This window comes from Euleptes europaea, chromosome 17, assembly GCF_029931775.1.
Source record: "Euleptes europaea isolate rEulEur1 chromosome 17, rEulEur1.hap1, whole genome shotgun sequence".
Lineage (NCBI taxonomy): Eukaryota > Metazoa > Chordata > Lepidosauria > Squamata > Sphaerodactylidae > Euleptes > Euleptes europaea.
This window is the reverse complement of record NC_079328.1, coordinates 48286081-48303596: the sequence shown is the minus strand read 5'-3', so window position 1 is coordinate 48303596 and position 17516 is coordinate 48286081. Positions and strand designations below refer to the sequence as shown.

Genomic DNA, 17516 nt, shown 5'->3' with positions numbered 1-17516 from the left:
ACAAACCCATTGACTCTCCCCCCACCCACCCACCCTTGACATTCAAGTGGCTGAATGGGAAAAAAAAGAGCTTCGAGCAGGGTCTTGGGGGGCGATTCGCTTTCCCTCCCCTTTTCTTTGGCACTCTCTCTCTTTCTCTCTCTCTCTCTCTTGCTCTCTCGCTCTCGCTCTTCAAATGAGTAATCCCTAAAGGAGGTTCTTTAAAAAGAGGGGAAAGAAGAAGAGGAGGCGGAAGAAAGAGAGCGAGCCGGCGAGAGGAACGAGCCCAGACCTCCTTTCCGCGGGGGTGCGCGTGTGCCCTGGGTCTCTTTGGCTTTCCTTGGACTCCAAAGGCAAGTGGGGGCAGGCACCCAAACAAGGGGAAGGCACCCGAAGACATGCCGGCCACAGAGGGCCTTTGACAGACGGGCTTTGGGCAGCGAGACCCCCGACTCACCACAGACCCCCCCTTTAAAAAAAAAACAACCACTTTGTTCATTTTTCTTTCTTTTTGGTTTGCTTATTCAGATCCAACTTCTTCATACATATAGATAGATATATATTTTTTTTGTAAAACAAAAACCGCGGTGTGGTTCGTTACTCTCGTTTTTCTTCTGCCCGCTCTGCCAGGCTGGGTTTTTGTTTTCTTTTCTTTTTCCCCCCTCTGGATGCCTTGGAACCGTGCGAGAAAACATGTTTGGATTGAAACCGCCTCTCTATTTCTTGCCAGGTAAGGTCACTCTGGGTGCTGTCTCCTGCGCCTTCCTTCCTTTCTTTGTTTTCGGGTTAATTTTACAGCGACACTGTAACCGCAAAAAGCCCGGTTGCGAGCCCAGAGGACCTCTTTGAAATGCGCCGGTCCCGACCTTCTCTCTCTCTTTTCTGAGAGGAGCACCATGTGGATTTGATCAGGTGTGTTAACGGTAACTCTTGGGCCGAAGTTAGGATGGAAGGGAAGTGTGTGCAAACTGGGCTGACTCCTCTGCAGGAAGCTCTGCGCTTTGGGTTACGTGCGCCACACGGGTGGTTACAGGAGGGTCAAACAACTGGGGGTTGTGCCACGTCGCCGGCGTTACCACAGCCGTGGGTATTGGAGGTGCGCTTCCGCAGCCCCTGTTTTCACTCGGCGGAACTCGAGTGAAATTACGAAGAGAGGAGAACAGCATTTGTACACCTCGCGAATGGCTGTCAGGCACGCGGCGTAAGAATCAGGGGCGACTGGCCCTGGGTTAATGGGGTCACTCGTGGGGGTTACTCCAGGGTGAGCCGGAGAGATTGGTGGGATTGCCGCAGGGGGTAAACCCAGTGCAAGTCCAAGGACCTCCCCCCTTCATGCCCCCATCTCCCCCCCCCCGCTTCCCCTCCCTCCCCACCCTGGCACAGCCTTCCCTTTCTGAAAGCCATGTGCAACTTGAGTGCACGTCAGGTTTCGCCCGGCCCTTAGGGTGTATAGCGTATCTCACTCCTTTTGTCCACCCTGCCTGGCTTGCTAAGTGGCGAGTCCTGTTTTATTTAGCAGCGGACGGCAAAAGCACTTAAGTAATCTAAGGTGAATGAAGAAGCGTGGTGTGAAGTTACTTTCGAGTTGGTGCCTAATATTGTTTCACGGATGAGTGAGCTCTGATCATGTAGCAGACAGACCCAAAGTGGCGGCTGCCCGTCTCTCCCGCCTCTCCCCCCCTTCTCAGTTGCTTCTATATTTTCCCTTTTGCCTTCCCCACAGTTTTTTTGGGGTGGGGGTGGGAATATACTGCCTGGGCTATGCATGGCATAATTGGGGACCTTACTGTTTTGGGTTTTCTACTAAAATGGCACACCAAGAAACGTGTGTATGCGCCGTTCGCTATTTTCCACTATCGGGTCTTGTGTCTCAACTGCTACACGTGTGGTGCAAATTTGCACATCTTTTAAAGGCAACCGGAAGAGAACACGATGGAGGTGGAGGGACTGTCGAATTGTCCTCCCCCCCCCCTCCAAGAGTTTCTTTGGTTACTCAGCTGGCCCACCTTGGGTGCGCATGAATCACTCGAGTTTTGCTGGCGGCTTGGTGAATCTTCTTGCGCACCTGTGGTTTCAGCTGAGGGGGAGAAAGGAAGGATCCTGTCCCCCGAGGTCCTTCTATCATCTTGACGCCAGTGGCGGTTTTCTGAACTTTGGCTGATTGTGAAGTCTTGGCTTCAGGAAATGGGTTTTCCGTGTGGCAGTTAGTTACAGGAATAACCTCTCTTTCTCTTTTGAAAAAGTTGGCCTTTACTCTGACGGAAGAGTTCCAAAATGGTGACAGTGGAGGTGACGCTGGCTTAAGGGTCAAGGTTTAATCGCTGGGGCACTTATTAAAGGCATCAGGGGCTGGGTGAGTTTGGCCCCCCTGAGACTTGCTACGAGAAGCGATCAACTCCGTTTGCCCAAAGACTGTTTATTGCAGCATGTAAAAACTCCAGTTAAAATATAATGTCAGTGCAAAATTCCTTTGCCGCTTAAACTGGGAGAGCTCATCTTTGTAGGGCATGGAATGTGGAATGTAGTTAGCCGTGTATGTGACACCATGGGGGACAAACAGATGTCACCTTCCGCGGGAGGGGCTGTGGCTCAGTGGTAGAGCATCTGCTTGGCATGCAGAAGGTCCCAGGTTCAATCCCCGGCATCTCCAGTTAAAGGGACTAGGCAAGTGGGTGATGAAAAAGACCTCCACCTGAGACCCTGGAGAGCCGCTGCCAGTCTGAGTAGATAATACTGACTTTGATGGACCGAGGGTCTGGTTCAGTATAAGGCAGCTTCATGTGACCATGTATTCATGATCGATGTTCCTGCTGAGGCAAATAGAGAGAGGGCATTCTATGCCAGGAGTGGAACAGGTGTCAACACACCCCAGCCTTCTGGACATTTGTGCGGTTGTCATTGGTCAACCCAGTGGTATGTTCATCTGAAGGGGCGAACATACCACGAGCCCATTTCTGGCATTTGTCCACTGAATATTGGCTTTGAATTATCTTGGACAACTTCCAGTGAACGGCTTCCACCCGACTTCCAGTGCATGCGCTCGCCCTGCACATGTGTCGACGAGCATGCTTTTCCTTACTTCCTTCAGATTTTCAAAGCCGATCATTGCTAGTGGGATTCTCTTGGGAGAGATTTTTCTCCATCTGTGGCACCACAACCGAGAAGGTCTTGGACATCCCGGCTTTTGTGGATATTTCTCGTGGGCACATTGACCGCAAAGCTGAGCATTCCTGTAGATCTGTTTAATGGTGTTTTCCCCCCAATCGTTAAAGTTTTCTGTGTACACTTTAAATGGAGTTGCGCTCCAATTGAATTATAAAGCAGGATATATATATATATATATTTCAAATAACTGATGATAATAGCCTGGCTGTCGTTGGCTGAGAGGCCTGGAAGAGTTCTGGACCGATTTGACTGAAATTGGATTCCACAGCAGCCCCCTGTCTACAGTCTACATTAAGAGGGAGGGAAATTCAGCGAGGCCAGGAGAACCTGGCTTAAAATGAGATTTTCGTAATTGAGGTATAAAATGGTAGGATTAAGCTGGACTTGATCGGGGAAACCTGAAATTGAATGGCAAGCGCAAACCGGAGAGAATTTTGGGTTCCTTTTCGAGGAAGGAGGGTTGTGTCAAGGATAGAGTTGGTGATCATTGTGAGGGGCTGAATGTTGTGCTACTGACTGGCTATTGTGGTTGTTAGGCAAACAGCTAGAAACCAGCGGGCCCGTATGGTGTAGTGGTTAGAACATCGGACTAGGATCTGGGAGACCCAGGTTCGAATCCCCACTCGTGTCGTGGAAGCTCACTGGGTGATCTTGGGCCAGTCACACACTCTCAGCCAAACCTACCCCATAGGGTTGTTGTGAGGATAAAATGACAGAGAGGTAAACTGTGTAAGCCACTTTGGGTCCCCTTTGGGAAGAAAGGCAGGGTATAAATAGGGTTGCCAGGCCCCTCTTTGCCACCGGCGGGAGGTTTGGGGGACAGAGCCTGAGAAGGGCGGGGTTTGGGGAGGGGAGGGACTTCAATGCCATAGAGTCCAATTGCCGAAGCAGCCATTTTCTCCAGGCGAACTGATCTCTATCTGCTTGTAACAGCAGGAGATCTCCAACTAGTACCTGGAGGTTGGCAACCCTAGGTATAAGTGAAGTAAACAAATACAGACTGCTTTTAATATGTTTTTCAAGGTTGTGTGTTTGAGTTGTGCTCAGCTTTGTTTCGAGCAGGGCATTGGGTTGAGGAACACAGGAGCTGGTTCAGTGAGATGTTGAATGTGCAGCTCTCTCTAAGTATAGGACAATCTTGCAAATAAGCTTACTAAAGTTACTAGCCCTTAGCATTCATTTTTCTACTTATCCATCTTCCCCCCCCCCCAACACACACCTATTTTAATCATTTGAGACACACTGATAGACCGGAGGAGGAGAAAAACTTTCAGTCTGGTTTCCCTTCCTGTTCTCTCAAAAGCAACTCTCATTTGCCACCGGCCACAGCCGTGGGCAAGCCCGCCTTAGCCCCAGGGTCTGCACCTCCCGAGCCGGATTAGTCTGAATGTCCACCACGGGTGGAGGAAAACCCTGCCAACTGTGGCTTCTGTCGCCAAACCACCCCCAGCCACGCCAGAGTTCATGGGAGGAGTCGCACCTCCCTCCATGTGCTTCCTCTAGAAGCTGTCGATCATAGTTACCTGTGGCAAAGAGCCTCTGCATTTCCTTCCATTTTCACTTTCTGGGAAAGCTCTCCGCATTTGCTCCAGGCTGGCTGGGGAGGAAAACAAAGTGCATTTCCTCTTGGGAATAACTGGGTGGAGTTTGCTGGGTGAACTCTTGGCCCTGGGAGAGGAGGCACACCAATGGAGACAGTACCAATTTGCTTCCCCTGAGCTCGATTCTGGTTTGGCCCGCCGATGATGCAGGCCCTAGGCGGTTGGAAACGCTGCATCTTTTTTGCTCCATCCCCTGACGGTTCCTATCCTGGAGGAAGGATTCGGGAGATCATTTGCACCTTATGAAACCTCCACTAACTGCTCTCCGGAAATCATTAAGAACGCAGGGGGGTAGTTTCACTGGGTTGAATCTGCAGGGTGGCTTGCGTGGGTCCCTGCCACATGAGTCCACATGTGATGTGCGACCACAGCGCGGCGAAGTGGGTCTCCCGATTGGGCCGGGGATCCACATGTAGTTGATGATCGGCAGGTGAGTGCGCAAAGGTGCCGTTGTGGAAATGTCCACAGCTGCATATGAACCGGTGAAACGACAACAGAAAACCACAGCTCTCCAGAAGACTTCAGGGCTGCGGCGCTGATTGGACCGTGTGATTTATCAGTTGGAAGTCTTTTGATCTATTTTTAAACCGTGCCCCTGATCAGTCAGGCAGCCGGTTTTTAATGAAATAGTAAATTATCTTTTTTAAAAAAACATGGTGGCTAGCAATTACCGCCTTAGCTGAGGCATTCCCCTTTCAGTGTCTCACGCATGGGAATGCCTCTTCCAGAGGGGTGGATAACATGTTCAAATGTTGCCTAAAAACTTAAAGAGTTTGCTTTTCTCCCCTTCACATCCCCCTCTCAACCACGGTGATTGACTAATTTTTCTTTAATTGGGTTGCTTGGCCTACCAAAGCAATTTGTAATGATTTATTTACTTCATTTATATCCCGCCTTTCTCCCCAACAGAGACACAAAGAGGCTTACATCCTTCTTTCCACCATTTTCTACTCACAACAACCCTGTGAGGTAGGCTGGGCTGAAAGTGCGTGAATGGCCCAAGGTTACCCAGCAAGGTTCCATGCCCTGAGTGGGGATTCGAACCCGAGTCTCCCAGCTCCTAGTCCGACACTTTCACCACTACATCACGTTGGCTCTTTGGTGGGTGGAGTAAATCAGGTGTGCTTGTGTGGGTTTTCCAGATGTGTTGAACAATCTGACTGGATCTGTGCAAAGGGAGAGTTAGATTTGGGGGACATTTTTGCATTTGTTGGAGGGCTTACTTTTCGCTCGGCTGCAGTGATGGTTGGGCAAAAACGTGCTGGCAAAACCAGGCATACCGAGGCAAGTCGGGTGCAGTTTCCTGATGTGGGGCACCACTTGTAGCCAGCAACGTGGAGCACCTTTTCCGAGCCTTGTTCTTGTGAAAAAGCCGATTTGCGCTCTGTGGTGATTTTCCGCACCGCTCGTGCCGATCTGTAACTCCGCTCCCTGCATCTCTCTCGTCTTCCTACTCCTTGGAGATGACAGAAGCCTGGTTTGCATTTTGTGCTTGGCCTCTTCTCTTGATGCTTCCACTGGAAATTGATAAGGACTGTGCTAATTCTCTGCGCTTTTGTCCTGTAAAAACAGCCTGGGGAGACTCTGGAGACATCCCTCATGCGGATGCAAGGAGGATTCTCCCCCGCTCCCCTTTTTATTTGCATGGTCCAATCAAGAAGGATTTACTTACGGCGCCTCCTGTCGTGTGAAACTTCTCTGTTTTACTGTAATTGCCAAGGCACTAATTCCTGCTCCCTGTAAAAACCAACCAGCATTTAATCTCGGGATGGGTGCAGCAGGCGGAGGCAGCCAGCATCCAGGGTATGACGGAAGGCCACGGAAGGATTCTTCTCCGGTCTCCTTCCCAAAGGCGCTAATATATTCCTCCTCCCTCTTCCGAGTCTGGGTTTTTCTCCCCCCACCTTCTTCTCTGGGCATCCATCAGGTGGTCTGTTTTCTTCTCTGGAAGCACCGGAGAGGGGAAGGAAAGGGGGGCGAAGCATTTCTTGAGTGTCACGCCGCAAGATCCGAAGCAATTAAGGGAAATTATGTGTGGATGCTTCCAGCCGCTGTCAAACAGTGAAATTATTGTGCACAACCATTCCGGGCTACTGGGAGATGTTAGAAATGCTAATCGCACAGGTAGGGTCATAGAAGATAGACATTTCAACCTTCTTCGGAATAGATTTGCCTAAGGAAGGAAGGCACGCCGGGTGACCAAGAAGGAACTGTTGCTCAGGGCAGGGTCTTCAGGGAGGGGCCGTGGCTCAGTGGTAGAGCATCTGCTTGGCATGCAGAAGGGCCCAGGTTCAATCCCCGGCATCTCCAGTTGGGACTAGGCAGGTAGGTGATGTGAAAGACCCCTGCCTGAGACCCTGGAGAGCCGCTGCCGGTCTGAGTAGACAATACTGACTTGGATGGACCAAGGTCTGATTCAGTATAAGGCAGCTTCATGTGTTCATGTGTGTCTCGTCGCTGTTTCTTAGGCAGGGCCGAGTTCTCCTCGCCAGTGCCTTCTCTCTCCGCACTACCCCTTTGTTATGACAGCAGGGTCAAGACAGTCTACATGGGGGGGGGGGGGAGCTTTGTTGCCTCTCCATTTATTTTTGGTGGTGGGAAGGGCAGGATTGAGGACTGGAATTTGGTCAGAAGTATGGAGAAGATCTGGGTCGTGGGCCCTAAAACAGGCTCTGATCGGTGCCACGCATGGGGCACGGCGGGAGCAGGGTCATGCTCATTTGGGCAGTTCTTTTCCACGATCCCACATGAAGCTGCCTTATACTGAATCAGACCCTCGGTCCATCAAAGTCAGTATTGTCTACTCAGGCTGGCAGCAGCTCTCCAGGGTCTCAGGCAGAGGTCTTTCACTTCACCTACTTGTCTAGTCCCTTTAACTGGAGATGCCGGGGATTGAACCTGGGACCTTCTGCATGCCAAGCAGATGCTCTACCGCTGCGCCACAGTTCCCCCTCTTTCCTGCCTCCCCCATCAGCTAAAAAACTCCATTTGCTAACCCCACGCTGCTTCCTCCCATCTTTTACCCCCTTCTCTCCTCTTGGCTTTCTCCTGCTGCTCTTGACTGCTTCCTCTTCCACCTCCTTTGGAAGCATCTCCATCCTTGGTGGCCAGGATTCTTGTCCCCCAAGAGGTGGAAGCTTGCTGGCGGGGCTACAGCCCGTGACCTAGCTGAGTCTCGTTGTGTTTTTTTTTTTTTTGCTCCATCCTGTCCAGAGGTGTGTGTGTGTGGGGGGGGGGGCTCAGAAATGTGGGTCTGAGGCCAGGTTCCTGGAGCTCACTGCCGAAGTGTTGGTCTTTGAAGACCACGCTCAAGAGCTCCTGCGGACATCGGAGCTAGGCCTGTTTTATTGTTCTCCTAGGAAACCATTCCTGGGGCTGCCCCCTTGTATGCCCAGGTGGGCCAGATATCCGAGGTTGTGTCCACCTCCTGGATTAAACATAAATATACATGAAGCTGCCTTCTACTGAATCAGACCCTTGGTCCATCAAAGACAGTATTGTCTACTCAGACTGGCAGTGGCTCTCCAGGGTCTCAGGCAGAGGTCTTTCACATCACCTATTTGCCTAGTCCCTTTAACTGGACACGCTGGGGATTGAACCCGGGACCTTCTGCATGCCAAGCAAATGCTCCACCACTGAGCCACAGTGGGGTTCCCCATGTGGCAACCTTTCCCCCCTGCTCTATAAATGAATGAGGAAATCTGTAAATGGGAATATTGAGGATAAGGTAGAGGGGGGACTAGCTTGGTCCCCAGGCGCCGTGATTTTGGGGGCCAGTTGCACTTCTCTGTGGAGCAGCCCGGAGCAGTCTCTTGGACTGCCTTGGTGTCCTTCATTCCTGCATCAGGGCACGGCCAAGACTGAACGCCAGAAGTCATTCCCGGGTTCTGCCTTGGACAGTTGCACGATTCCTGGCTGCGTGGGCACATCCCAGTTGCTTAGATTCTGTTGTGACCCCGGTCTCTCTTTTTTGCCAGCCATTCTGAGCTCCGCTTTTCAGTTGGGGCAATTTCATACTCTGCAGGCTTTGGGAAGGTGGAGAGCCGCATCTGGCGGGGAGGGGAGGATGCAATTTCTCTTCTCGAGCACAAATGTGTATGTGTGTGTGTGTGTGTGTGTGTGTGTGTGTGTGTTTGAAGGATGGCTTCATCAAAAGGCTGCTTCCTCTGCCTCCTTTTTTGCTGGAAGAGGGAGAGCGGCAATCCGCCCCTCCTCGCCTCTTGGAAACGCAGCAGGAGAAGGCGAGCCGTCCCCCGGTATCACCGCCAAAATTACCTTCCCCACCACTCCAGGTCACGCCGTTCGGCGAGTCATTAATAAAAGGAAATTGCAATCAGATGCCATTCCGCTCAAGAGGGACGAGGCGGGCGGTAGCAGCCTCCGTATCCTCCTCATCATCTGGGGCTTGTTTCAGAGAGACCCAAATTCGTTGTAAAGGCTGGCGGGAGGGGGGGAGAGCCGAGGGATGGGGAGAGGAGGGAACATCCTTTATCTGGGGAGAATCAAAGGCATGCTGCTTGTGCGGCTTCTTCCCTGCCAGCGAGCGCCTGCTCTCGGGGGCGGGGGGGGGAGGCGTGTGTAGGTCGCCCGAGAGCGGGGATTGACAGTAACGCCAGCTGGCAGCCTGGCTTGCGCGGCATGTGCCCGGCGTTCCCTCCCGGCCAGGATTGGTTGCGAGGGCATCTTCCTTGCGAGGCCTGCAAAATACCCTTGCGGCCTTTGGCTCTGCCCCTAACACCCCTTGTCAGACTCCAGGGTGGTGGGAGGAGGGAAGTAGAGGCGAGAGATTCTGGAGCCAGGAATCCAGTGCTCTGCTCTGCTCCAGAGTATCCCAATTCCGCCTGCTTTCCTGAAATTCTGTAAGGACGCAGGATGAGCTCTGCTGGATTGGGTCCAAAGCCCATCTAAGCCCAGGGTCGAAACGTGGCCAGGATCTGGGAAGCAGGGTCCGAGCGGCCTCGTTCTCTTTCCCCCACAATCTGGTTTTCGGAGGTATACTGCCTCTGGACCTGGAGGCTCCATTAAGCTTTCACGATGCACACAATGTGCTGTGCTTTTAAATTTTGCTTTTATGTGTTTCGTCTTGTGTCCCAAGCCGCCCCGAGCTCCGTAAGGAAGAAAGGCAGCTAATAAATGTTTTAAATTAATAAAAAATAAATAAAAATGCTCCCTTCTCCCCTAATGTCCATCACCCCATCAAGCACGGCATTTCTCCTGGCTCTCCTGCCACACCCTGCTTCTGTTTATATCCCCCCCCTACCAGTGTTGGGCTCCCAACCCTTCTCTCTGCCCCGTGCCCCCACTTCCAGCCGCTTAAACGGCTCCCCCCTCGGTCACAGAATTGGCACAGGATTAGCGCCACTTTAACCCCCCCCCCAGCCACACACCCACCCTCCCTTTCTCCCCTGGCAGGCCCTAAATTCTGTTGGCATGGCAACGGTGTCAACCACTTGTGTGCGTTTTTTCCCTTCCTCCCCTGTGATTATTGGGGGGGGGGAGAAAGAAAAAGGGAAGACATAAAAGAAAGGGGGGGGGAGAGATGGCTTGTCTTCAGTGGACTAATTACCGCGGAGGCAGCTGGGGAAGGACGCCTGGCTAAGTGGTGCCTTCTTCCCGAGACAGCAGAAGCCGCGCGGTGACCCGCGGGCAGGCAGGCAGGAGGAATCAATAACGTCAGGAAGGCGCGGAGGCTGTGTTTTTCTGACACCTCGGGGGCCGGCTTTGTGCTCTGGGGGCGGGGGAGCAGGACCCGGGCAAGGGCCGGCTCCCTTTGCCCTTCCTTGCGGAAAGGAACAACGGCCGTGTCAGAAATGCCTCGTCGGTCATTTAGCTGCGGTTTGGGGATGCTCCAGGATAGCAGAATGAATCTAGGAGGAGCGGGCCGAGCGTGTCTGTGGGTGGGCTGGTCTTTGGTGCCAAGGGAGGGGGGCGGCCAGCTGGAACCGGCAGGGAATGGCTTGTTTCGCTAGCCGAAAATCAGAGCCGCCTGTAGTGCGCGTTGTGCGTGTGCAGGGGAACTTCGCATGAAGCTGATCCTCTTAACTGGAGATGCCGGGGATTGAACCTGGGACCTTCCGCATGCAAAGCAGAGGCTCTTCCTCTGAGGCACAGCTTCCCCCCAATATGAACACATGAACTGCCTTGTACTGAATCAGGCCCTGGGTCCCCCAAGTCATCTCAGACTGGTAGTGGCGCTCCAGAGTCTTAGACCGAGGTCTTTCACATCACTTCTTAACTGGAGATGCCAGGGATTGAACCTGGGACCTTCTGCATGCAAAGCCACAGAACTTCTAATGAAGGGGGAGATCATTGGACTACACGTAGCTCTCGAAACATACGATGAGGCTGCGTTTGGTACTCCAAACAGTGCCCGGATTTAGCCATGCTAGTTTTGCAGAGGAGGCACAAGATTCTTCCTCTGAAGTTCTGTCCAGACTGGAGTTCAAAGATGCCAAAGGGGTGTGGCCCAGTCTCACTTTCCCATGGCGACAGGCTGAAAGCAGGGTTTCAGAGATGCCCTGGCTGGCGTTGGCGGGCAATCTGTGGGGTGCCACCTTTCCTCTTTTTTTGTGCTGCCTGCATGCAGCCGGGCCCTGACCTTATCGCCTGATCCCTCTGGATGGCTGTGAACCCACCGGCGAACTCTGGCCTTTTCCCTCTGAGTGGGAGAGGGGTCGTGCAGGGGAAGTGTGTTTGGTTGATAAATGAATGCAGAGGGGCAAATCGTCCGCAGCGCGTGGCTTTGACTTTTCCCCTCACCCTGACTTTCTTTAATCTCTTACTCCTACGTTAACCATGATCTCCGTGTGGCTTCCCCCCTCTCCGTTTTTTGCTCAGAGGCAGATTTACCTGGAGGTGTAGGTGGGTTGTTGCTGCATTGTGTGGTTGGATTTCTAATCCCGGTTAGCATAAGGGTATCATCTTGCATTTCTTCGGCTGCCCTTTTCTCTAGAGGATTCTCAGATGTGCACACTAACTGTAGGCTGGTTGGCGGACTTTCACAGTCTGTGCACCTTCGTGCTGAACTTTCACAGTCTGTGCACCTTCTGATGCGTGGGTGTGGCTGAGAGTGAGAACCGGCCTGCTGCTAAGATGCGGCCGCCTCTGGTGTGGAGCGTGGCAGTGAAGTGCACAAAAGTGCACTGAGAGCCAGCTTGGTGTACTGGTTAAGAGCGGTAGTTTAGAGCGGTGGAGTCTGATCTGGAGAACCGGGTTTGTTTCCTCACTCCTCCACATGAAGCCAGCTGCGTGACCTTGGGCTAGTCACACTCTCTCAGCCCTACCTACCTCACAGGGTGTCTGTTGTGGGGAGGGGAATGTGATTGTAGGCCGGTTTGATTCTTCCTGCAGTGGTAGAGAAAGTTGGCATATAAAAACCAACTCTGCTGCTGCTGCTGCTTCTATATCCACCCAAGTTCAGTCAAGGAAGATTGGCACCCCAGTAATTGGACTGGTCAGATATTCTCCACTGATCGTTGCTTGTCTGCAGTCAACGGTCAGATAATTCCCCAAGGCCATGGCTGACCCAGGCTAGCCTGATCGCGTCCGGTCTTGGAAGCTAAGCAGGGTTGGCCCTGGTTAGCCCTTAGATGGGAGACCACCAAGGAAGTCCAGGGCTGGTACGCAGAGGCAGGCCATGGCAAACCACCCCTGAACATCTTGTGCCTGGAAAATTCTATGGGGTTGGCTTGACGGCGCTTTCCATCACCACCACCAAGGATGCTGCTATATAGGTGGCAGCACCTCCTTTACATTTCATTCAGGTGCCCTTTGTTGACACCACAGCAGGAAGGGAGGGTCTCTTGCCCCCTCCAAGCCTGTACCAGTTGGGGGGGGGGGTCCAGTATCCTTCTAGTGCGTCTCCCTCTGGCCGCCTGCTATAATCACTGGGCAGTCACCAGCAGCAAAGTTGCCTCCAATGCCAATTTTAAAATTGTATTTCATTATGTTGCAAAAACAGTCAACCAATTTGCTTTTTTATAGTCAGCACAAGTATCTAACAAGGGGGTGGGGGGAGGGATACATGTATCTTTTTTGTTGCTTAATATTTTAAAATTGTTATTTGACACTATTTCAAGTGGTCAGTGGATGGGATCTTCTCCGATGGGTCAGCTGCCCAAGCCAAGCACATTTTGTTTGTTTAAATGAATGGCTGCGTGGAGAGGGAGGGAGTAGCCATTGGTGGTGGTTGGGGTGGACTTATGGTGATCCCTAGGGGGGCGGGTTCAAGGCAAGAGATGAATAGAGGTGGTTTGCCATTGCCTTCCTCTGCATAGCACCCCTGGACTTCCCTGGTGGTCTCCCATCCAAGGGCTAACCAGGGCCAACCCTGCTTAGCTTCCAAGATCTGTCGAGATCGGGCTAGCCGGGGCCATCCAGGACTGAAGTGGGGGTGGAGACTCCTCGAACAGCCTCCTGGCCAGCCTCTTTACCTCCTTTTAGCACCTTTGTTTCACTATACTCTGACTTGAACCATGCTTCTCAAGGGCACAAATGTGTGCGCGATCCCTGCCCCCCCCCGGATGCCTCCAAATGTCAGAGGCGCTCATGCGCCAGGAGAAGTGCTCTAGCAGGGGGATGCAAACCCGAGCATATGTCTGCTAAGCTGAAGACCTGCACGCGCACCCGTCTCGGGGCCGCCACAAATAGCCCACGTCTCTCTAAATTTGGCTGTGGCGAGCGGCTCTGGATGACGGCGTATTTTACAGTTTCTGTTTACCCCGGGCGTGTGGGGCTGAGTCACGGGGCCGTCTCTTCTGCTGGATCAACATTCCTCTTCCTCGATGAATTATTTAATTGGAAAGAAAGAAAGATGCAGCCAACATTTGAAAAAGAAAAAAAAGTTGGCTGCGCTCTCCCCTCAATGGTTTCTTCCCCCCGTCGGTGGCGTGGGGCAGAATTGTGAGTTTGGAACCAGTGGATCGGTGTGTGGGTGTTTGCAGGTTTTCTGAGGTGGGTCCCCTCCCTTTCCTCCTCCTTTTAATAATAATCCTTTAAAGATGTTTGACATCTGTAACAAACAGCTGGCGTCCTGTTCTGGAAGAATGTCCTTTTATTTCTAAGCAGGTTGAACTGCCATTAATAGTATAATTAGGTGATTATCGTCGTGCGGCAGAAAACGGCTTAATTGCAGAGAGCTTTCCTCGCATTCCGCACTCTTTATGGTTGCGTTTGTTTTAATCTGCGGGAATTTCCCCCCTGTTTTGTCGTTTGTGACATTGATTATTATTATTACTATTAGCATTATTTTAATGCACCTGACAGCTGGGAGCGCATCAGCCGGCTTGTGCATCCGCGGTGGAGGTAGGCAGCCAGGTGCGTGGAGGAGCCTCACCTGCACAGGTGGATCTTACCCCCAGCCTCTGCCCTGTCAGGATGTTTCTCTGAATGCTTCAGCTGGCCTCAAGCCAGGATTGATGGAGGAGAGGTTTATCAGTGGCTACGAGCCATGGTGAATAGAGGGGAACCTCCATGTCCAGAGGCAGTCAACCTCTGAATCCCAGTGCCCGGAGGCAACATCAGGGGAAGCTCTCAGCCTCTAGGCCCTGTTGCTGGATCTCCAGAGGAACTGGTTGGCCTCTGTGTGAGACAGGATGCTGGACTGGATGGACCCTCACTGGTCTGCTCCGGAAGGGCTCTTCTGATGTTTTTATGTTATGTCCTCGGCTTTGAGACATGCTAAGTCATTCACCCCCTAGCTGCGATGTAGGAATAGGCCAATATTGTTGTCTGGGGGGGTTATTGTAAAGATTACAGAGGAAGAATATGCCTTGACAAATACAAGAACCTGACATACGTGCTGCTTATGATGACCACGGCACTCTTTACCACAGTCCTGAGGACAGCCTGGTCTGTTCCCCATACAAGGTGACCCAAGTTGAACAAAGGACACTCCCCCCAGGCTGAATAGGGACAGAGGATTCTTATCTCACTACATATGCTAATTTTCTGCCCCTAAGCAGTTCCCCTCTGCTCTAACCTAGCTGAGTACAATAGGCATTGTACCTTTGCATCCGGAGTTCCTTCTTTGCAACACCCTTCCCGACTTCTGACTTGGGATATAAGGACTCAGGTATTTCCATTCTGACTTGTATCTAATGAAGGAAACTTTTGCAAGCTAATACCCCCCAAATGATGTTGTTCTCTAGGGTACCACTGGTCTCAAAGCACCTAATATATTCGGCATGCTCCTCTGATCTGGAGAGAATTGTCTTTTCCAGTGACTCTTATGGTCTCATGATGTGACCAAAATACGATAGCCTCAGTTTAGTCATTTTAGCTTCTAGGGTCTGTTCAGGCTTGATTTGATCTATAACCCACTGATTTGTTTTTTTGGCCGTCCATGGTATCCGTAACGCTCTCCTCCAACACCACATTTCAAAGGAATCTATTTTCTTCTTATCAGCTTTCTTCACTGTCCAGCTTTCACATGCATCATGACTAGTATCCATTTTGACTAGCAGCCATGAATACTCCTCTCCTCCATGAACATGCCCACTCCCCTCTTCAAGCCTTCCAAGTTGGCAGCCATCACCACATCCTGGGGCAGGGAGTTCCACAATTTAACTATGCGTTGTGAGAAGAAAGACTTCCTGTTATCAGTTTTGAATCTCTCACCCTCCAGCTTCAGCTGGCAAGCTTGCCAAGCCAATGCTCTACCACCTAGCAGCAGCCCCCCCCCCCCCGTAATTGCAGACAGGCAGAGCTGTGTATTGTTAGGTGCTGAGCTACCTTCTTTTTCTTTCCTCTAGTGGGCAGAGCTGGAGAGAATCTCCATACATGTGTGTGTGGGATGGTTGTCCACAAATACAGGCACCAAATTGGCACTGGTGTCTGTAAATTGACTTCTGGCAACCTGTGGTGAGAGCCTCCACTGTACTCTGGATTAGCGGGAGTAATGTTTGTGTTTAAAAAAAATCTGCTGACAAGAGACAGAGAAGTGTAGTGCCTCCCTTCACAAAAATGCCATGCTAGGATTTGGTGTCAGTGCTATGAGTCGGGGAGGAAAGGTTATTACACACACACATTTGCAGGTAGGATGATGCATTTATTTATTTATACCTGGCTTTCCCCCCCACTGTTGGGACTCGAAGTGGCTTAGAGCATTGTTCTCTCCTCCATTTTCTCACAACAACCCTGTGAGGTAGGCCAGGCTGAGAGCTTGTGATGGGCCCAAGGTCTCCCCAGCGAGCCTCTGTGGTAGAAATAGGGATTCGAACCCGGGTCGCCCAAGGTCCTAGTCGCCACTTTATCCACTACACCACACTAGCTCTCCCAGCATACACATGCACACTTGCGTCCTATCTGCCGTCTCTTCCTCTTGTCAGGCATCACACAAGCACCATCCACACAGAAGAAGTAGAAGAGTTGATTTTTATATGCCGACTTTCTCTACCACTTAAGGGAGAATCAAACCGGCTGACAATCACCTTCCCTTCCCCCTCCCCACAACAGACACCCTGTGAGGTAGGTGGGGCTGAGAGAGTGTGACCAGCCCGAGATCACCCAGCTGGCTTCATGTGTAGGAGTGGGGAAACAAATCCAGTTCACCAGTTTAGTATCCGCTGCTCATGTGGAGGAATGGGGAATCGAACCCGGTTCTCCAGATCAGTGGTGCATATGAAGCCACCCAAGTGGTTCAAACAGAAAGGCACAGAGGGAACCAAGATTGCGGGTCCTGAGGAAATCAGCCAGCTTCGTCTTCTTTCTTCTTCCCCCTCCTCCTATTGCAAACTCTGGATGCAGAGTAAGGCAGGCCAGCTGAAACCCATGTGCATCAACATTACATTGCATAAGGGTATCCTGGGTGCAGAGATTCTCGTGGAGGATCATCTGCTCTGCTGCCTGCGCTCGAAAAAAGAGTTTCCGAGCCCTGGAAGCCGCCCTCCGGTGCACACCCGCCCGCTTCGAAGAATCCACTTCACTGGAACTTGGCAGCGTGGAGATAAACCCTTAAGATTAAAAGCCAGTCAATCAGATCCTATTGGCAAGCATCAAACTCTGCAGTCCCTTGCCTGTCCTCCCCCCCCCCTGCCCCACAGCACGCACACACACAGAGACACACACACACACATGCAAGTCCAAAGCAACCAAGCTGCTAACACGCGCGGCATGACAAGATGAAAGCCTCAGGAGCGAGGACGTGCCTGTCTCGCTTGAAGAGGGAATATAAAAGGTATCCAGCCACCTCGGAGTTCTTTGTTAGGGGACCTGTTCCTCGAGCAGCCAACAGAAGAAAGAGACATGAAGGTTTCCGCCGGGTCATCGGCTCAGTTGGGAGGAAAAGGGAGCTCCCCGTGCCCTTTTGGAACGGTTGCCGGGTCGCCAGACGCTTCTGTCCCCTGCCGGGAAGGAGGCTGGCCGGCCGGTGGGTCAGACGGCTCAGAGCTCATTTTTCCAGTGCCAGCTTTGGTTTATCTGCCCGGGATTCGGCCGAGCAAAGCAAAATGACCGGCTGTCAGCAGACTCTGCGTTTGCCAGGAAGCAGCTACTTAGCGGCCTGGCCGGTCCGGCTGCCAGTGAGGGCTTCTCTCGCTTAGCCGAGCCAAAACCTTGGTTTTTGGGCACATTTGTAGAAAAGATGCTAATGGGCAAAGGCTTTGCAGTCATTCATCATCACAAGGGAGAGTTCGTGTCCCCATTTTATAGGTGGCAGAACTGAGGCTGTGGAGCTAAATGGGGGGTTGAATCCATAGCTTCTGGCTCCCAGCTAACAATCGGCAGTGAGTGTGTTGGTCTCTTGCATGCATTGATCTTCAGCTGCCTCCTAAA

The 17516-nt window shown here is 51.9% G+C and overlaps 1 protein-coding gene across 5 annotated transcripts in view; it reads left to right on the top strand.

Moving 5' to 3' along the window:
- GSE1 (Gse1 coiled-coil protein) overlaps nt 1–17516 on the top strand; it is a 252033-nt gene that overhangs the window by 139902 nt on the left and 94615 nt on the right. The window contains exon 1 of one of the 5 annotated variants that reach the window (XM_056862201.1): nt 617–709. The exons of the other annotated variants lie outside the window; for them this stretch is intronic. Within the exon in view, the coding sequence (XP_056718179.1) occupies nt 673–709 (37 nt within the window). The 5' untranslated portion in view covers nt 617–672. Of the gene's footprint in view, nt 1–616; nt 710–17516 lie in introns of those variants that run through there. 5 annotated transcript variants of the gene reach the window in all.